Source organism: Xenopus laevis, chromosome 1S (assembly GCF_017654675.1).
Source record: "Xenopus laevis strain J_2021 chromosome 1S, Xenopus_laevis_v10.1, whole genome shotgun sequence".
NCBI lineage: Eukaryota > Metazoa > Chordata > Amphibia > Anura > Pipidae > Xenopus > Xenopus laevis.
Window position 1 is genome coordinate 130965372 of NC_054372.1, and position 19236 is coordinate 130984607.

At 38.0% G+C, this 19236-nt stretch overlaps 1 protein-coding gene and 1 gene segment (V, D, J or C); both read right to left on the minus strand.

Annotated features, from left to right (window-relative positions):
* The window catches only part of trac.S (T cell receptor alpha constant S homeolog), a 71543-nt gene that overhangs the window by 43406 nt on the left and 8901 nt on the right, over nucleotides 1-19236 (minus strand). The gene's annotated exons all lie outside the window — the stretch shown is intronic.
* LOC121399453 lies at nucleotides 9157-10777 on the minus strand. The segment is given in 2 exon segments: nucleotides 9157-10334; nucleotides 10420-10777. Coding segments are annotated over 2 exon segments (345 nt in total).

Here is a 19236-nt window from a genome sequence, read left to right on the forward strand (position 1 = left end):
AACTACATCAACCTAAGCTTTTTTTTATCCTTATTCCGTTTTCTAAAAACATTTTCTCTGTAGTGATGAGACAAATGTGGCAGCAAAACACCCATAAACCCTGTTTTATTTTATACAATCAATTTTCCACAAAAAGCCCAAAAACTGTAATTAATTCTGCGTGGAAAAAGTTGTGGAAAAAAAAAGTTTTTCTGAAAAAAGTCCACCCATAACCTACGTAAATCACTGTTAAAGGCCGAATCTGATTCCTGCTGAAAAAGGCCGAATCCTGAACCGAAACCTGGATTCGGTGCATCCCTAATAACATTCTTAAATTGATCTTAAAACATTAAATAGTGGCTAGGCCAGATTTCTTTATACTACAGGAATTCTAAAATACTTGGAACTTCCTTGGTTGCACTAGTAACCTTGTTCCAATGCCAACAATTAGTCTGCAGGTGCTTTGAGCTCACAGTACAGCAAAAAGTCCAACTGATTGTCTTTTCAGGTGTAAGCTGAGCAAAACCTAACTAGATAACTAGTTAAATAAAAAAAAGATACAAATGACCATAGGGTAGGAACATAGAAACATTTTTTTTTTTGACATTAGGGATTGCACTAAAAATATACAAGATATATATATATATATATATATATATATATATATATATATATATATATATATATATATATATATATATATATATATATATATATATACATACATATATATACACACACACACGTCTCTGCACTGATCTCTACCTTAGAACTCCATATACCATACGGGGTCTAAAAGTTTTCAGACTTTTTGAATTTTCCCAGAATTTGTAGATTCTACCACATTGAGATAATCATATGTAGTTTTCAGAATTTGTTAAACTACAGTTAACAGTGTTTGACATGTTGGACTGCCTATGCTTTAACTGACATCAAGAATAAAAATAAAGAAAATCGTTTCCACTCGCACTTACCGGCTGTCACTGATAGGATTGTACCATTTCCAAAGACAAGTATTTCTGAAGCTCCATCACAGTCACATTGGCCTTAACAAAAAACCCTAATTTTTTCAACCCCCAGTACAACAAACTGCCTAGTATTAAACTGTACAGAGTTCCCAAAGCTAGCAGTGCTTTACACAAATCGTAATTCTGTTTTAAATGATATACAGAAAAAAAACCGAGTTACATGCAAGTCCTGTATCAAGGATACTGCAATGGAAGTGTCTAGATGTTAAGCTTATTAATAGAAACATAAGGACATACAATGGATATTGAAAAAAATAGAAATGTTAGATAAAAGATATATTTGGCTCTTATTCACTTAGGAACAGCTTGGAATAATCTCATCTTTAAAAAGCAATGAGCTCTGTATAATATTGTATAAATTCACTTTAAGGGGCAAATTCACTAACTGACAAAAATTCGCCAGCGCAGGCTTCGCACACATCGCAACACTACGCCAGGCATAAATTTGCCTGGACAACGCTAATTCACAAAGATCCGAAGTTGCGCACAGGGTAACGAATGCTGGCGAAATTACGCCAGCAAAATTACGATCAGCAGTACGAAGTTACGCTAGCGTTGGCGTGCAGTTAAAGTACAATGGCCGTATATGCTGCAGCAAATACATTAATAATATTATATAAAGTTGTTATAATGTCCTACACATGTGCCCACAATATAGTTTAGGTGTCATATAGCAAATGTAGGGGGGAAGGAGGAAATTTACGATTTTGTTCAGTCTATCACCCTTTAAATAGGAAAAAACGCAGAAAAATATTCAGCTTTTTTTTGAGGAACTCCTGTCTACTCTATTGCACTTCGCTTGGTCTGAGGTGGCGAAGGCAAGTCTGGCGATAGAGGTAACGGTCAGTAAAATCAAAAACGTAGTGAATATGCGTAGTAATGCTTTTTCGCCAGGCTGAAAATTCGCCTGCCGTTAGAGTGCGAAGTTGCGCCAGAGTCTATCTCCTTGGCAAAATGACGCTAGCGAATTTACACCAGCTACCTTTAGTAAATCGGCGAAGTGCCGAAATGACGTCACTCATTTTCGCCAGCATTAGCCACTTCGTCCTTTAGTAAATTTCCCCCTAAATCTTTTGTGTTTTTGGCTGAATGGTAGTTTTCTTTGTATTACTTACTGGATTTCACAGACAGCACTATTCCAAGCCCCAAAGTGAGGTTACTGCCATAGGCCATTTCACCGGAGTGACATTCTCAGTGACAACCCTAACATCTAGGGAGGCTACTAGGGCAGTAACCCTTTTGATTTACTTCAACATGGCAACATTTAGGGGACTGCCTGAATTGTTTAGATGTTTCTCATTGTAATTATTACTTTTACATGTAAGGGATCTTGTTCATCTCCCAATTTATCAAAAAAGTACAATATCACTGTTAACATCATACATTTACATCATACAAAGGTTAACTTAATTCTTTCAACTGCTTGTACAGGAAATGGGGAAAAAATTGCAGAGCAACAGAAGATTTTCACATCAGCAGCTGATATATGTGTGTGCTACTACTATATAGGCTAATGAATGGAGGTATAAGTGTAAAACAGATCAGAAAATGCTCCAGAGTTGGTTATGGCCCCTGTCAATGCTAAAACTGAATGTATGGGAAATATTTCCTATTGCAAATCAGCTGCACTTTTTTAAATAAAAGGAAATTGTCTATATTTTCTGCTGTATAAATCAACCCCAATTTGTATATATTTCACTATCGCAACACACCGCTTCTATAAACAAAACAACATTTCTCTTTCTGCCCACAGACATAATTTAAAACTATATTACTTGAAAGCATTCACACTGTATCACCATCTCGCAACTTGTATTGTCAGTGTACTGACCTCAAGCTAACATGGCTAATGGTTTATATAAACGTGTTGTTCATTAATATGCACCAACCTTATTTATTGCTTTGTACGTTTTTTAAATGTTCCCTAGAACTTTAGGTTTAGTACTTACTTGGCAAAACAGTCAATGGTTTCTTCTCTAAAGATTAGCTGTTTGTGGCTTCCATCAAGGCACAGTCTTGCGATGCCTTATAACCAGAATACACAAAACAAATAAATAGTTCAGTGTTGCTCTGTGATCACACACACACCTGCACTCTGTAACTCAGCTTTACCAACAGGACATGGACCTCATCTGACAGAAACCTATTAAACTACTTTTAGTTTCTGTGTTATTCGGTTCTATTTTTATAATAATATAAATAAACTTGGTATATAACATGTAGTTTCTCAATATGTGACAGGGACCATAATACTTTATTCACATAAATAACGCAAGAGGTACATGTATGTGTGATTTCAATGAAGCACTCCTTTTTAATAATTTAAAACACTAACAAATAGAAAGCATATAAGAATTGAAATTCTTCAGTGTTCATTAATTGAATAGATTAGAACATTCCAGCACTAAATATTTCCAAGGACAGCTGTCCCTATAAATAATGGGCAATTGGCAATTATGCGCTGTGTCACTTTATTAATACAATTGTACAACTTTATGCATTTTACAGTACAGTAATAGTACAATAGTAAAGTACAATAAATAAAATAATATATAAGAAGAGATGCAAGAGGAAGGAGGTCCTTGCACTGCATTGAATCTACTACAGTATAAATACAGTAATCAGCGCAGAGCACACACACAAACTGCACAATTACTCAGACACAGGTGCTCAGTGGATGGATCCTAAAGTGTAGTGGACCTTGCTTGTCAGCCTATATGGGGTTGGGAATTTTTTGGTGTTAGCCCTATGTTTCCTTTCAGTCCCTTGATTCACACTACCTACATCAAACTATTTTTTCGTTTGTATAAACTGACGTGGGTAAGATGAAGAACCATGATATGTACTAGTATAAACTGCTTCCTTTTCCCAGGATGGGATACCATTTCCAGGAGATGAATGTTTATTTTTTTCAGAGACACTTGCCACTGTATAAAGATTTAGGTTAATGGAATATTACCCATATCATTGGGGGATATGGATGCCCAGTGGTTTTGTCATGTACCAAAATATGTCAATGAAGAAAGCATGCTGAACAAAAGGAAAATTTAAAACAAAGAAAAGGAAAAAGTACATTTAGTCTGGACGCAGTCTAAATTAATAAGGCTCAAGAGATTGTGAGACTGCAGATCATGGAATTATAGGCAGGGGCACCCAAGAAATACAGGGATGTTTGAAGGGAATAACTGTGAAGAAAAGAGTTTCGGTATGGAGGACCCAAACAGAACTGAGAAAGGATGTTGAAAAAAATGTTTATAAATTTCCAGGCTCTGGAGAAGTTGAAGCTACCTAAGATCCCCATAAATAAAGGACAGGTAAAGCAATCAGCATTTTTAAGCCTTACTTATGTGTAGAGGACAAGTAGCATCAATACTTGTAATACTGTTGTACGTCTTAGCTTATTGGAGGATGACTATTGTAAAAATGTTACCTCTTAGTTTAAAATAGCAGGGAAATCTTCAGGTAAAAATATTGGCGGTAAAAAGGAAATTAAGCAATATGCATAAAGTACTGTTGGTGTGGTTGGTAAATCCTCCAAGAGAGTTGAAAAGCACATGCCCAATAAGTCTTCTCACAGTCATCCACAAGGATAGAAACACACTCACTAATAGTTTCAGTTAGCTGGCATGGGGAAATGACCAATGCTCTACTGATGTTTTTATAGCTTACTGTGGTACATTGGATGGCTCAATGCAAATCACTGTGCAGTTGCAGACTATATGTGCAGTTGCAGACTACATTTTCTAACATATGGAACATAAACTATACAGTGGGCTCATGTGTAGGGCAATATCACAACTCTATTTTATTTATTAAGGTTCCCTGGACTTGTGTAATGTAATGTATTTGCTGCAACATATATGTCCATTAGACTTTAAATTTGCCACCGTATGCAAATTAGCCTGAGTGAAGACCTCTAACGAAGTTGCAACAGGATCTGCTCGCATTGCCGATGTAAAGCTAGAGAAAATTCTTCAGCGTTTGGCGCGTGGATGCAACTTTGCATTTTAGTAAATTAGCGATGTCTGAGTGAATTTTGCGATGGCTGCGAAGCTGTCGATGGCAAATTTTCGCCGCTTAGTAAATTTACCCCTTTGACTTTTTCCTGTTATATGGTCTTTTATGCTTTTTTTTGTAAAAGTCCATTAGTTAATTAGAGAGAATGGTAATCTAATAATCACAGGGCAGATTGGCACATTGTGCCAAAACGTGCAAAACATCAGTTTGTGCAATGACTGTGGCAATTTTAGAACAGCCATGTGTGCTTTATACAGTAGTAGTGAAGTAGTAATTTTAATAAAAGGCACATATTTTGCTACTGATTTAATCAGCAGGTAGCATTTGAAAGCAAAACATAGAGTTATGTAATAAAAGGCACTAAGTTTGCCCTGGGGCAGAAACTCATAGCGACCAATCAGCAAGTAAAATTTACTTGTCATCAGTTTAAATGCAAGCATCTTATTAGTTGTCATGGGTTACTGCTCCTGAGCAAAGTTAGTGCCTTTTATTACATATTGGAGTTAATGTTTCTATGGGTGATTGCACCTGGCAAATGTAGGGCTGATTATTACATGCGTTTCTGCAGATTCCAGCATTAAGAAACTATTTCTATCTAAAAGTCACTTGAGCTCTCCATGGTGCTGAAAAGATTTGGCCTATGATGGCTCCTGCATTAAGCGTTTTATGGTTTGAATTGCAAAGTGAATACTAATCTGTGGTATTTCCCAAATCCAGTCTTTCTAGAGATGTGGGGATGGCCCACTAGAGTGTCTTTTATGAATGCCAGGGGGGCAGTCTGAAAATTAGTTAGGTGAGATTTGAGAGGACTGCTTCCTTTGCTCTATTACTGGATGCTTAACTTGATTGAGGTAAACTCTTATTTTCAACCTCAGATATTCATTGAACTGTGACTAAAATAGAATGTTTTTTTATATTTTATTATATTCGTGGCATTATTATGAGTCACTGTGAATCCATTATTCATTTGCTCTCCAAAATTATAAAGCAGCATCTCCAGAGCTTTATTCAGATACCAGGCACAGTAAACATAACTAGCTCCAGCTGTATTATGTGCACAGTTTAGCTGCACAGTTTCTCCTTGGTGCACACAAAGGTGAGTTTCAGATTGGCTAAGACTGCCAGTAACACCTGCCTGTAATAAGTAAGGAAGAAAGTAAATTAAAAAGGAAGGTGTTTTTATTTGTAATCTATAGTATGAAGCATACATTTGAAGTATACAATTTGCAGTCTTTAATTTCTTTTTTTTTGTTTCTCTGCAGCCAAGAATATAGTTTTGACATAAGAACAAAGATGAATTACAGAGCACTTGAACAGAAAAATAAAACACGTTCAAAAGGAAGAAAATCTAATACTACAGTCTGTTTTATGCCAATAGGGTTCACTGACCTATTCACTGAATAAAACTGATTAAAAAATCAAATGACTAAATAAATAATGAAATCAGTATTAAAGAGAAGCACGCTTGAAATGTGTAAAACCGAGAAATATGGGAATTATATGTTGGGAAGCAAAAGTCTCACCAAACAGAGCAGCTAAAGCCAAGAGGAGAGGAGCAGTCACAGTGAGCTCAGCCCTGTACTCCGCCCATAAAAGCTGTTTCCTCTCTCAGCATATAGAACAATCACCAGGTGCAATCTGTAGCAATGTGCGCATAGAGGCGCAGTACTGGCGTTTGCTCACAGGTCTAGTATCAGGTCCAGTCTAGGGGTAGGCAGAAGAGGTAGCTGCCCAGCGCCTCCCAATCATTGTGCCCTAGGCAGCTGCCTCTTCTGCCTACCCTAGTTCCGGCCCTGCTTTCTGTATATGACAAATTTGATAATAATAATAATAATTTTGATGATTGGAACTGCATTGCAACTTTTAACTTTTCTAGCCAGAGGTTTGTGATTCATTACCCAAGTTACCCAAGTTTATCATCAACAAGTTCCATTATGGATTTGCCTAGTGCAGTCCCATTAAGGGTATAAGTGGCTTGGATATTTTTACATCCCAGGTGCACTGGGTCGGACTGGGCCGATCGATCGCAAACGGCCCAGTGGTGCCAAAAAAAAATATTTTTTTCTCAACCCCAATATTGGAAGAGGGGGTCTTGCCCGGTAGGGGCCCATGAGGGTCGAGGCCCACCGGGTTTTTTTCCCAGTGTCCCGCCAGGCCAGTCTGACCCTGCAGGTGTATGACACTTATCAACATTGAATCTCATTTGCGACTTAGCTGCCCAGATTGCCAATTTCTGATCCTGTTGCAAGGATGCCATATCCTGGATGGAATTAATTGGGCTGGATGGTTTTGTGTCATCTGCAAACACTGATACATTACTTACAATACCCTTCCCTAAATCATTAATGTTAAACAAGTTAAAGGAACAGTAACACCAAAACATTTAAGTGTTTTAAAGTAATGAAAATATCATGTAGTGTTGCCCTGCACTGGTAAAGCTGATCTGTTTGCTTCAGAAACACGACTATAGTTCATATAAACAAGCTGCTGAGTAGCAATGGCGGAAATTGAAAAAAAAGCTATATGGCACAGGATAAATAATGGATAACAGATAACATGTTCCATAGAGCTTGTCTGCTTTCTGCTCCACATGGGCAACTTTGGTTTGGGCAATGAGAGGGGCACCTGTCTCCGCCCGACCTGCTCACCTTGGGAAGGAACAAGGTATGAAAGATTCGCTAACTGTGCGCTGGATTAGTGCTGGCGGGGAACGGAGAAGGGGCAGCAGCGGAGCTGGAAGAGGAAAGCGAATAAATGACAGGCATCGCCTGCTTGATTCACTATGGTATTTAATAAAGGCAAGGGGAGGATAGAAAGTGAAAACAAAAAGGCAAGAAGAAGAGGTATGGGGCTAAATGATCATTCCCTTCTAATTGCCGGTGAATTTAGTTGGTGCGGGCTGGAGCTGGAGGTGGTGGAGGAGCTGGGCAGGGACAGGTTCAGCCCGGCCTGGGAGGAGAGGCTGTTGGCTCAGTCATGGATCCGCAGTGTCAGTGTGGCCACGTCTCAGAGCAGCATGAGCTGGAGGAGTGAGGGAGAGGGAAGCCAGGGGAATAGAAATCCAGCGCCGCACAATGGATGGTCGCCCTGTCGCCTTTTCTGAACAGAAGCGGAAGTGGAGTTTCGGTAAGTTATTTCTTAATAAAGGCTTTGCAATTTTAAAGTTTTATTTGTCTTGGTGTTTATTTTTTGATGTTACTGGTCCTTTAAGCCTTTTCTCCTTTGAATAGCTGCCCCCCGTGGCTACAGCAGCTTATTTCTATAAACAATAGTAGTGTTTCTAAAGCAAACACAATAGTTTTACCAGTGCAGGGCAACACTGTATTATATTTTTTACTTTAAAACAATTTCATTTTTTGATGTTACTGGTCCTTTAACTAAAAGTGGACCCAACACAGAGCCTTGAGGCAACCCACTAAGAAACTTACTCCAAGTAGAGATTGTAGAGTGTACAACTTATTAATGGGCTGTCCTTATGATGATGCATGTAAGCACCCAAACACAGTTGGAGCTCAGCATGTTGCGTTTCACCTGTGTTTGGTGCTTACATATTAAGGACAGCCCATGAAAAAAGAATCAGCTGCGCATGGGCCTGCGGGCCCCTGTGGTTGAATTAATTTAACCAGAACGCAGCCCAAAACACTAGTGAGTATGAGCCCTTAAAGGCACATAATCATACTGAGAAATACAATACCTAATATCAACCAATAAATTCAAAACACCAGCTGCAGCTATTAAAAGAGTGATATGGTAGTTTCCCTCTGATATATTTATTCACCTCAGGGGCCCTTCCAAATGCTGTACTATGTTTGTTTGTTTTTATGTGATAGGGCATTTTAACCTAAGAGGTGTATAAATGTTTTTTATTATACAGATATGGGATGCGTTATCCAGAGACCCATTATCCAAAAAGTTTAGCATTACAGAATGATAATCTCCCATAGACTCCATTTTAGTCAAATAATTCAGATTTTTTAAACTGATTTCCTTTTTCTCTGTAATAATAAAACAACTATTATGTTATAATAAAACAACTATTTATTATTACAGAGAAAAAGGAAATCAGTTTAAAAAATCGGGATTATTTGATTAAAACGGAGTCTATGGGAGATTATAATTCTACATGTAGGGGGTTATTTATTAAAGTCCAAATTTGGTAAAATGTATTGATAAATAACAGGAAATAACACATGGGAATTTGGTCAATGTATATTTCAGAAAATAATGGGCTAAATTAGGATTTTGATAAATAACTACCGTAGTGTGGCTTGTCTATAGAGAACTCCAGTCATCAGCTGGTCTACACACACAGATAAAAACTGCCAATTCCAGCTTTATGCTTTTACATAGTTGAATATATAATGGCCTCTAACAAATCACTAGAACAAATCTTTAATCCATGCAAAACAAAGCACATAAATAAAATTTCCACCATAAACTGTGATATTTGTGCTACTGTCAAATTTGTTCCAATTTTGATTTTTTTTTCCGAAATTTCCAGAAATGGCTCCAAAACTTACTTGAGCTCATCTAAAGATGGAGGGAGATGTTTGTAAGAACAAGGTTATTGAGCCCTCTTTTACTGGTTTTTTTAAGGTATCTGTAATTGATACACGTACATTTCATAAATATCTAAGGCCTATCTATCACATCTGTGTAACAAGAATATGAAACTATAAGGAAAACGTTTTTTTAACATTTCACTTAACCTTTATCTGGCTCAACATCAGATACTATGTAAAGTCATAGGCATCTTCAGGTAATTATAACCAAAGAGACTGCAATGGAGAGAAAACATAAGCAAAACTTACAACAATCTTAAACCTTAGTGTTTTATCTGTACAATAATGAAATGAATGGGAATGTCTGTCTTAAAATAAAACAGTATAGTAAAGATGAAGCTGAATGCACACACAATAGTTAAAATTTCATACGAATACAAATGTCATTGCCCTTTAACTGAAGATGTAGTGTAGTAGTGAGCTCAGCCTGAGAGTTATGTGACAGGTGTGCTCTATCCCTGAGTCACTGTGTCCCTAGCAGCACAGAAATACACCCCGGAGTCTTGTAGTTCAGCTTTGTCTTTTTTCATATTGAAAGATGTTTCGCTCTTCTTGTGCTCAGCTGAAAATCCTTTATTTTCTTCATTAAGCAAGCTGCTTAGGAGCATCTCTAGAGCTTGTCCGGGATACTGAACATACCAGAACAGATAGTCAGCACCAGAGTAAGTGCAGTTCAGCTGTACTTCCATCCCCTGGAACACTGACTGCTGGCTGAGAGACTGTTGGATAGTTTGCCCATAACTCTTGGCTGCAACATAGAAATCAGAAGGGGATGATGATGATACACATTCATAGACAATAAAGAATAATCATATATAATAAATCCCACTCACCAAAAACAGCAGCTAAAACTAGAAAGAATGGAGCAGTACAAGGCATCATGTCATAGAGAGCAGTGAGGGCTGTCTCCTCTGCTAAACACAAATACTCTAAGCAATTTCCTCCTTCAGGATGTAGAACAGTCACTTGGCCTTTTATACGCAAGAGGGAACTGAGAAACTTATTTTAAATATGTTTATATTTTACCTACAATGTTATGTTCGGAGTTTCTATATTGATATTCAATTGACTATTGGCACATCAACAACAGTGTGTTGGCTAGGGATATTTATAACTGACAGGGGAAAAGAATCCAACTGGCCTATCCAGGGTCAAGTTTACATTCTACAGTTCTGGCTACATGCCCACAAGTCCGGGCTCACCCATGCTTAGAGTATTTTCTTTTGACTATAGTTCATTAGAGTGTAGGGTATATCTCTAATTCTCACATTCTGGGTGGAATATATTTTTACACCCTGTTCAGGAATGTCTATTGAGGGCAAATATTGTGCCCTTGAGTTTCATGCAAGACCAGCCGGTCCTTTGTTTTAAGTTGCACTAAGTAATATAATGTCAATTTGAGGGCTTTTTTAGAATTTGTTTAGATTGCATCATCTGACTGGATTCAAAACACACTTAGACACTATGGGGCAAGTTTACTAAAGGGCGAAGTGGCTAACGCTAGCAAAAATTCGCCAGCGTGATGTCATTTTGCCAATTTACTAACGGGTGCTGGGGTAGATTTGCTAGCAAAGTAGACATATTCTATCGCTACTTTGCACTCTAACGCCAGGTGAAGTTGCACTATGGCGAAGGGACGTAACTAAGCTAATTCACTAACTTGCGCATTTTACTGAACGTTACCTCTGCGCCAGACTTGACCTCGCCACCTCAGACCAGGCGAAATGCAATAGAATAGATAGGAGTTTCTTCAAAAATAGTTTAAAAGTCCCAAAAAACGCTGGCGTTTTTTACTTTTTAATGGGTGATAGGCTGAAAAAGATCAAAAAAAATTTTTCGGGGTACCCTCCTTCCCCAATACATTTGGCACCTAAACTTTACAGTGGGCACATGTGTAGGGCAATATAACAACTCTATTTAATTTTATTAACTTTCCCTGGCCTTGTGTAGTGTAATGTAGTTGCTACAGCATACACATCCATTGTACTTTAACTGCACGCAGTATGCTAATTAGGCATCGCTAGAGTAACTGCTTATCGTATTATCGTAAGCGCAACTTCGCAACCATTCGGTAACCTATGCACAACTTCGGATCTTCGTGAATTTGCCGAAACTACGCCTGGCGAAGTGCAGCGAAGCCGTCTCTAGCGCATTTTCGGCGCTTAGTAAATTATATAAGTAGAACCAATGATTGTCAAAGGCCAGATTTACAGATTAATTCAAATTGCCCTGAGCTGATTGATTCTGTTTTGTGATAAAAACTGGATGACCAAGATCTTATTTGCAATAGTTTTTGGTATGCCCTAATCTATACAGTCCCCAAAAAACACAACTGAAAGTTGTCAGTCTTGATTCCATATATTGTAATTGTCACCATTTTGAGAAGATAGCAGAAATCAAAACTCACACAAGGGGGCAAATTTACTAAGATTCGTAGTTGCGCCAGGCGTAACTTCGCCGCACTTCGGCGCACTTTGCCACACTTCACCAGGCGTAGTTTCACCAGCGCTTCGCAAATTCACTAAAATCCGAAGTTGCTCTCAGGGGTAGCGTAAGGTTGCGAGGTTGCGCTAGCGTTGATTCGCTAAGTAAAGCGAAGTTACGCTAGCGAAGGCTAATTTGCATACGGCGCCAAATTCAAATTTCAATGGAGGAATACGTATCAGCACTACAAATGGCTAGAAAAGCTTCAAAACATCAAATAAAAATTGTATTTTGCCCTACACATGTGCCCACTGTATAGGTAAGTTGCCATGAGTCAGGAGATGTAGGGGGGAAGGAGGGGAGCCCCAAAAATTTTTTCGATCTTTTTCAGCCTATCACCCATAATGTAGAAAACACGCCAGCGTTTTTTGGGACTTAGAAAAAATTTTGACTTTTTTTGAAGCAATCCCTATCTACTCTATTGCGCTTCACCTGGTCTGAGGTGGCGAAGGAAGTCTAGCGTAAAAGGTAGCGTTCAGTACACTGCGCGCATTAGTGAATTTGCGTAGTTACGTCGCTAGCGAAACTTCGCCAGACGTAAGGGTGTGAAGTAACACTAGCGAAACTACGCCAGCGTTCGTTAGTGAATTTGCGCAGTAACGAAAATGCCAAACGCTAGCGAAGTAACGCTAGCGTTCGGCGCTTCGGCGCTTAGTGAATTTGCCCCAAGGACTCACACTTGATAGTTAGGCATAGCAATATACAAAAAACGGGTTCAGAATGGAGCCCATAAACAACACAAACTATATGTGCCTATATGTGTTTACTTATTCTAGCTCAATTTGTTGGTTGCCTACTTTGATACATGAAGTAATCTTCAGCACTACCTTGAGCAGTAAGTACCCTTTTCATGTAGTATCTATACCAGTCAAACTTTAGTTCAAGCCCCATTTGAAGGTCCAACCTTTGTCCTTGGACCCCCTTTTATATATAGACTGGCAAATATATATATATATAAAAACCTCAAATGTCACCCTAAATGACCTAAAGCTTTTTAGGCATACAGTATCTATGAGAGCAAATGTCCCAGTACTCACCCTAACATGACCTTCAGTTTGTGACCCTGACCACTGCTTCAATCCCACCAGAGGGACTGGTCCTACAGTTTGGAAACCACTCGCCTATAAGATTCAATGATGTACCAGTTGAGTCACCCATATTATTTGTAAATATATTACATGTTCCACCTGCATGCTGCCCCTTCTTGTCCTTCCTTGTAGGTGCAATTGGCATACAACGTAGCGTCAGCCTCCAGTATAATTTGCCTGATTGTTGTGGTCGCATTTATGAGGGAATTCTGAGAAATGTTGCATTGCCTGTAAATACTGTACATGTAATTTTTTTGTATTTTCCACCTGTGTGATCCAGTGCACTTGTAAATGTTCCCTGTTTAGAAAATGAGTCACATAGGCTATTTGGCATATGATAGGCTTTTAGGAGAAAGGTAATGACTTTCAACAAAAAATTATTTTAAATAATGTGTTTTCAATAGTGATTTACGAAAAATTATGTAAAAATAGTGTTAAACATATGTACATTTTTCACCTTTTTCACTGTTTTCATCCAATATTTTATATGGCCTGCTATATATACAGTATGTGTACAAATATCAGATACTCTCCTCGAGATGGTGATTTTGCTACATATTTACTTTACAAATCAATTTCCTGGTTTTATGTACGGTTGATGCTGCTCTCATGTGGGCAATATCATGCATTACATTTATCTGTAAACCTTTTAAGAAAACATGTCATTTCCTATTTATCAATATGTTATTTTTTTTGTTCCGGTGTGGCCAGATACTTTATGAATCCTTTCTTCTACATGCAAAAGGGAAAAGTAGAAGATAGAAATGAATAGGGAGTATGACAAAAGTAGGGGGATTAAAACTGAGGAAAAATATAGGTGAGAAGAATAAAGTGGATGCTGAAACTATTAAACAAAACCAGATGGACTGTGAAACTCATAAAAGCTAGTGCAGCATTAAACAACATATGTGGAATGAATAGAGAGAAACGGAGCAGATATACACAGGGATAATAAAGAAAGACAAGAAGGAGTAGAAAAATAGATCAGATCAGAATAAATGAAGAATGAACCATTTCAGTGATTAAAGGAGACCTGTCACCCAGACATATAGTAAAAAGCTGTATAAGAAAACTCCTTTTTAAATTAAACAAAAAAAATGTTTTATTTAAACATCCAAACCTGTTATAAAGGTATTTAAAAATATCAGTTGTCAATCATATATTGCCTGCACAGCTTCTATGACTCAGACATTGAGGAAGGGGAGGCAATTACAGTACTTCCACTTTTTATTCTGCATTTTCTAGATGTTGCTGCATTCTAGATGTTCTAGATGTTGCTGCATTCCTTCACATTCCTTCTCCATTTTAAACTCCAGCCAGTACCATCTAATTGTGTAGCCAATCAGGTCCCCCATTCTGGTGAATAAACAAGATTTTGGTATGATGCAAAGCTTGCCTTAAAGGGGAACTAAAGTCTAAAATAGAATAATGCTAGAAATGCTGTATTTTGTACTAATTATAAACATGAACCTACTGCACCAGAAGCCTAATTAAACAAATGATTTATGTTTTCAAAGTTGGCTGCAGGGGGCTGTCATCTTATATCTTTGTTAAACATCTATGCAAGACTACGCACATGCTCAGTGTGATCTGGGCTTCAGTTGGAAGGTTAAGCATGGAGATCGTCATAAATTATCAAAACAGCACAAGTCAAATAACATCTGCCATAGAAGCCAATACAGCAAGACTGATTAATAATCAGAATAGGCAGACTGCACTGGGTCTGCAGATACAAATCTCTACAAATTTGCAGGCTGCTTTATAGGGAAACAAACAAAGCTGCTTGAGTTCCTGTCACCCCCCCCCTGCCATTTGAAAGTATGATTGTTTCCCTGCAGAGCAGTTAAGCACTGTCTGCAAGTAAAATGGGGAAATTTCACTGCATACAGTCAGGTTTATTATAAAAACGGTACACATTTTTTAATTAAACTATATTGGAGATAGATTTCTTTTTCATTAAAGAAATTAAAAAAATTATTTTTTTACCCTTACATCCCCTTTAATAACAGATTTCACTTAATGGCTGCTTGCTGTGAATCCCAAGACAGAAGGAAACATGATATAACTACTTTATATAGTGTAAATAAAGTTCATTTTGTTTGTCAACCCCAAAAGAAAAGAAGGGGACAGAGGATATATGACCACTAACACTAATGTTCCTATATATTACTTAAAGGGGTTGTTCACCTTCAAAAAGCAGCAGTCCCCAACCTTTTTTGGCCTGGGGACCGTTGAAGAGACAAATTTTTTTTCAAGGACCCGGGGAGGGGGTCAGGAGGGACGGAAGGGAGTCGGGAGTGGTCAGTGTCCAATTTGGCGCGCCACGTTAATTGTCCCCTATGCACGGCGGCTGAGTTCAAGACTGTTGGGGACCCCTGGTCTAAAGCAGCTCTGGGAGGGGTGGTTGCCAACATTTGAACTGTTCTAAATTGATACATTTAGTCGATACATTTCTTATCTTTGTCCCTGCTGAGCAGAATCCCTGAGTTTCATTACAAGCAGTTGTTAGAATTGATACAATAGTTGCTAATATTCCACAAATGTTGCTGAGAAATGTATGAACTAATTGTACTTCTAAAATACTTTTAAAATGTGGCTAGGTGTGAACCATACATCGCACAAAGCCTCCTGCAGAATGTATTAAAAGCCACACTTTACATTTATTAACGGGACATTCAGCTATTTCTTTTTATTGGAGAGTGCTGGTAACTGACAACCAGTTGTTGTGTGTGTGCAATGCTAGGAGTTTTACAAAACCTGTTTATGGGAGGCTTCATATGTTGTTGACCTAAATCTCTGACTCACATTTTGGCAACAAAAATTTCTGCTCTAGGTAACAGCTGAAGTTCCCTTTTTTTTTTTTAAAGCCAGAAATCCAGCTCTTCCAGTACAGACAGCACAATTGAACAGAGATGTGGGGCCCTCACAAAGGCTGCATGTATCCATTTTATACAGGTGTGTATATACAGGTATGTACTGTACTTTTGCCGGTAGATAGTACCAAATTTGTTTTTTTTTACTGTGCAATTGCTGGAGCTGCCTGATTAATCCTGTTTAGTATTGGGTGGAGCAACTCCAGGCACTTGGTTTTCTGACCCTATCTGTAAGCCTGATACAGGATGGAGTTTAAAACATAATAGGAATAGTTGGGTAGGAAGGGCTCCTTAAACTTTCACACTTGAAATTGTTCTGCTGTCAAAAGTGTTGCTTTTCTGGCCTAAATTTGCAAAAGTGGGTCTTCAAGTGGGTTCACTTACATGAGCACATGTCTAGAGGTGGTTCTTAGGGTCATTAATAGTGATGGGCGAATAAATCCGCCAGGCACAAATATGTGGTGAATGTCCATGTGAATCAATGCAGCGACAATTCGCCGGTGAAAAACCCGCCACATAATGTTTTTTTTAAACTTTTCTACTGTGTGTGTTGACAGTGTTCTGAGCAAATACTCTTTCACTAACCCAAGAACATTGTGGTGCATGCCCATTTCAAAAAGAACTATCCCCACTTTCTGTTCCTGTTTGGCCACAGGAATAAAGAACTCAATGGACTGCTGGAAAAAACCATTGTAGTGTGCCATTTAAATACTCACCACTGTGTTATATAGCTCAGTATCAGATACAATGTGAGTTTATAGAATTGTAGATAATTATATCCAAGGAGCCTGCTTGGTGGAAAAAAAACTAACAATTTCGGAAACACTTTTAAAACCATGTTTTTTCCATATGAAATGCAATGATGGACGAATCTGACCCATTTTGCAGAAAATTCGAAAAACGTCAAAAGATTTGGCAAATGCATTCAAGTCTATGGGCAACAAAAAATTTATGACACACAACTATTTTTTCACTTATTGGAGTCTATGGGCTTCTTTTATGTGGCGAAACCTGGAGAAAAATCTTGCTCATAACTAATTGAAATACGTATTAAATGAATGGCAATAAAATCTCATTAAAGATGAAAATATAACAATTGCACATTAACTGAAGTTACTATAACAAAGCAGCAGAATGGTAGAGGAGATGAGCTCAGTCTGAGAGTTATGTGACAGGTGGGCTCTGTCCCTGAGTCACTGTGTCACCGACAGCACAGAAATACACCCCGGAGTCTTGCAGTTCAGCTTTTTCTTTTTTCAGATGGAAAGATGTTTCACTTCTCTTGTGCTCAGCTGAAAATCCTTTGTTTTCTTCGTTTATTAAACTGCTTAGGAGTAATTCTGGAGCTTGCTCTGGATACTGAATATACCAGAAAACATTGGCAGAGGTGGAAATTTTGTATGAACATTCCAGATACACAGAAGTTCCTTGCAGGATGGACTGGGGCTGTTGTGTCTGCTCAACAGACTGCCCATGATTTCTACCTGGAAATAAAATTACAATGTCACAGATGGGAAGGAAGCATGGCATTTACTGATGAGTTTTATCTGTAACTGAAACTGCATGGACTGTATGTCTTGCACCAGGGAAAAAACAAAATAAAAAAAATAATAATAATAAAAAAATAAATAAATATATATATATATATATATCTGCACTTACAGGTTTTTGCAAAGTGGAAAAAGTGGTAATTTATTTAAGTAATGGTTAAATAAATTACCACAATATATGCACTACAGACCTGAAAAAAAATTAAACAAAATAGACAAGATACTATATTGAGCATTGAGCACAGAATTTATCCTCTACTCAAAAGTGATCTCATTAACACTGAGCACTATTACACACCTATTAGGGACACCCAAAGCGAGAGAATTATGAAGAAGAAAAACATGACTGCTCTTTCTGCCTTCTGCAACCTGAGTGCCTCCTGTTCAAGTAAAGTTGTGATGTGCTTGTCTTTTATCACATGCTACTTCCTGAGAGATTGGCAAGGTATCAGTGTGAGAAGCCTTTGAAAACTTGCTTTTATACTTACAAACATTCACATTTTCATGCACAGTTTGAGAAGCCGGTGTGTCTAATGCATTCTTGAGCAGTTTAGGGATGGATGGATGCCATTTATATAACTTACATACTCAATGCAGAAAAGGACACTGTTGCCATTTTTTTATGTGACAAAAAACACCAGGTATTCTATCAGCCCAATGGAGAGATATGTAAAGATTCAAGAATATTTTTTGATTTTGGTGTGTGAAAACTGTTATAGAATGTTTCACCGCTTGTTCTATTTACAAGTGAGTATATTTGTCACTTCGATCTTTTTTAAACAAGAACATTCTGGAGAATTGAGAAATATTTCTATTCAAACACATATTTCCCATTGCTTGTTAACCCTAAAAGGAATAGTTTGCCTTAAGTTAACTTTTAGTATTTTATAGCATTCCTACATGACTAAGTGGAATGGAGTGACTCAAGGTACCTTATCCCTAGAAGACTGGTCGGCAATTTGGCGAAACGCTCGACAAATGATCACCTGTGTGACACAGAAAGAGCATATTTATAAGATCTTAATGTTTTGGTACTATACTCCTGACCAGTTACATAAGCTATTCTCTGACCACTCTCCACTTTGTTGGAGAAATTGCGGTGAATTAGGCACACTTCAACATATTTTTTGGGACTGTCCGGTTGTTAGGCCAATGTGGCTGGAGGTCAAGAAAGTACTAGATCAGGTTTTAACAACCCAGGTTCCATTAGATATATCTACCTTTTTGTTGGGTAGGCCCTTTGCCGGTATACCAAAACTTAGCCAAAAACTGGCCAACCATGTTTTGACAGCTGCACGGATAGCCCTAGCGGCCAGATGGCGTACTCTTAATTGTCCAACTATTCAAGAAATAATCGTTAGAGTTAATGCAAACAGAGTTTTTGAAGCGAATATAGCGTACCTACGCAATTCTACCCCCCAATATCTTAACATATGGTCCATGTGGGAATTAAGAGGCTTTGTCTCGGGGGGGCTAGCCTCTTGATCCTAAGGGATATCTTTGAGACTGTCTGTTCATTAACTCTTTGCTTATACCATATACATACTTACTTTGGTTACCCACACACATGCTAACTTGAATATGATACTCACCCTGGGTCTAGGTAGCAGTCTCCTCTTAGGTCCTCTATTGGTTTAACCATTACCACTTAATAC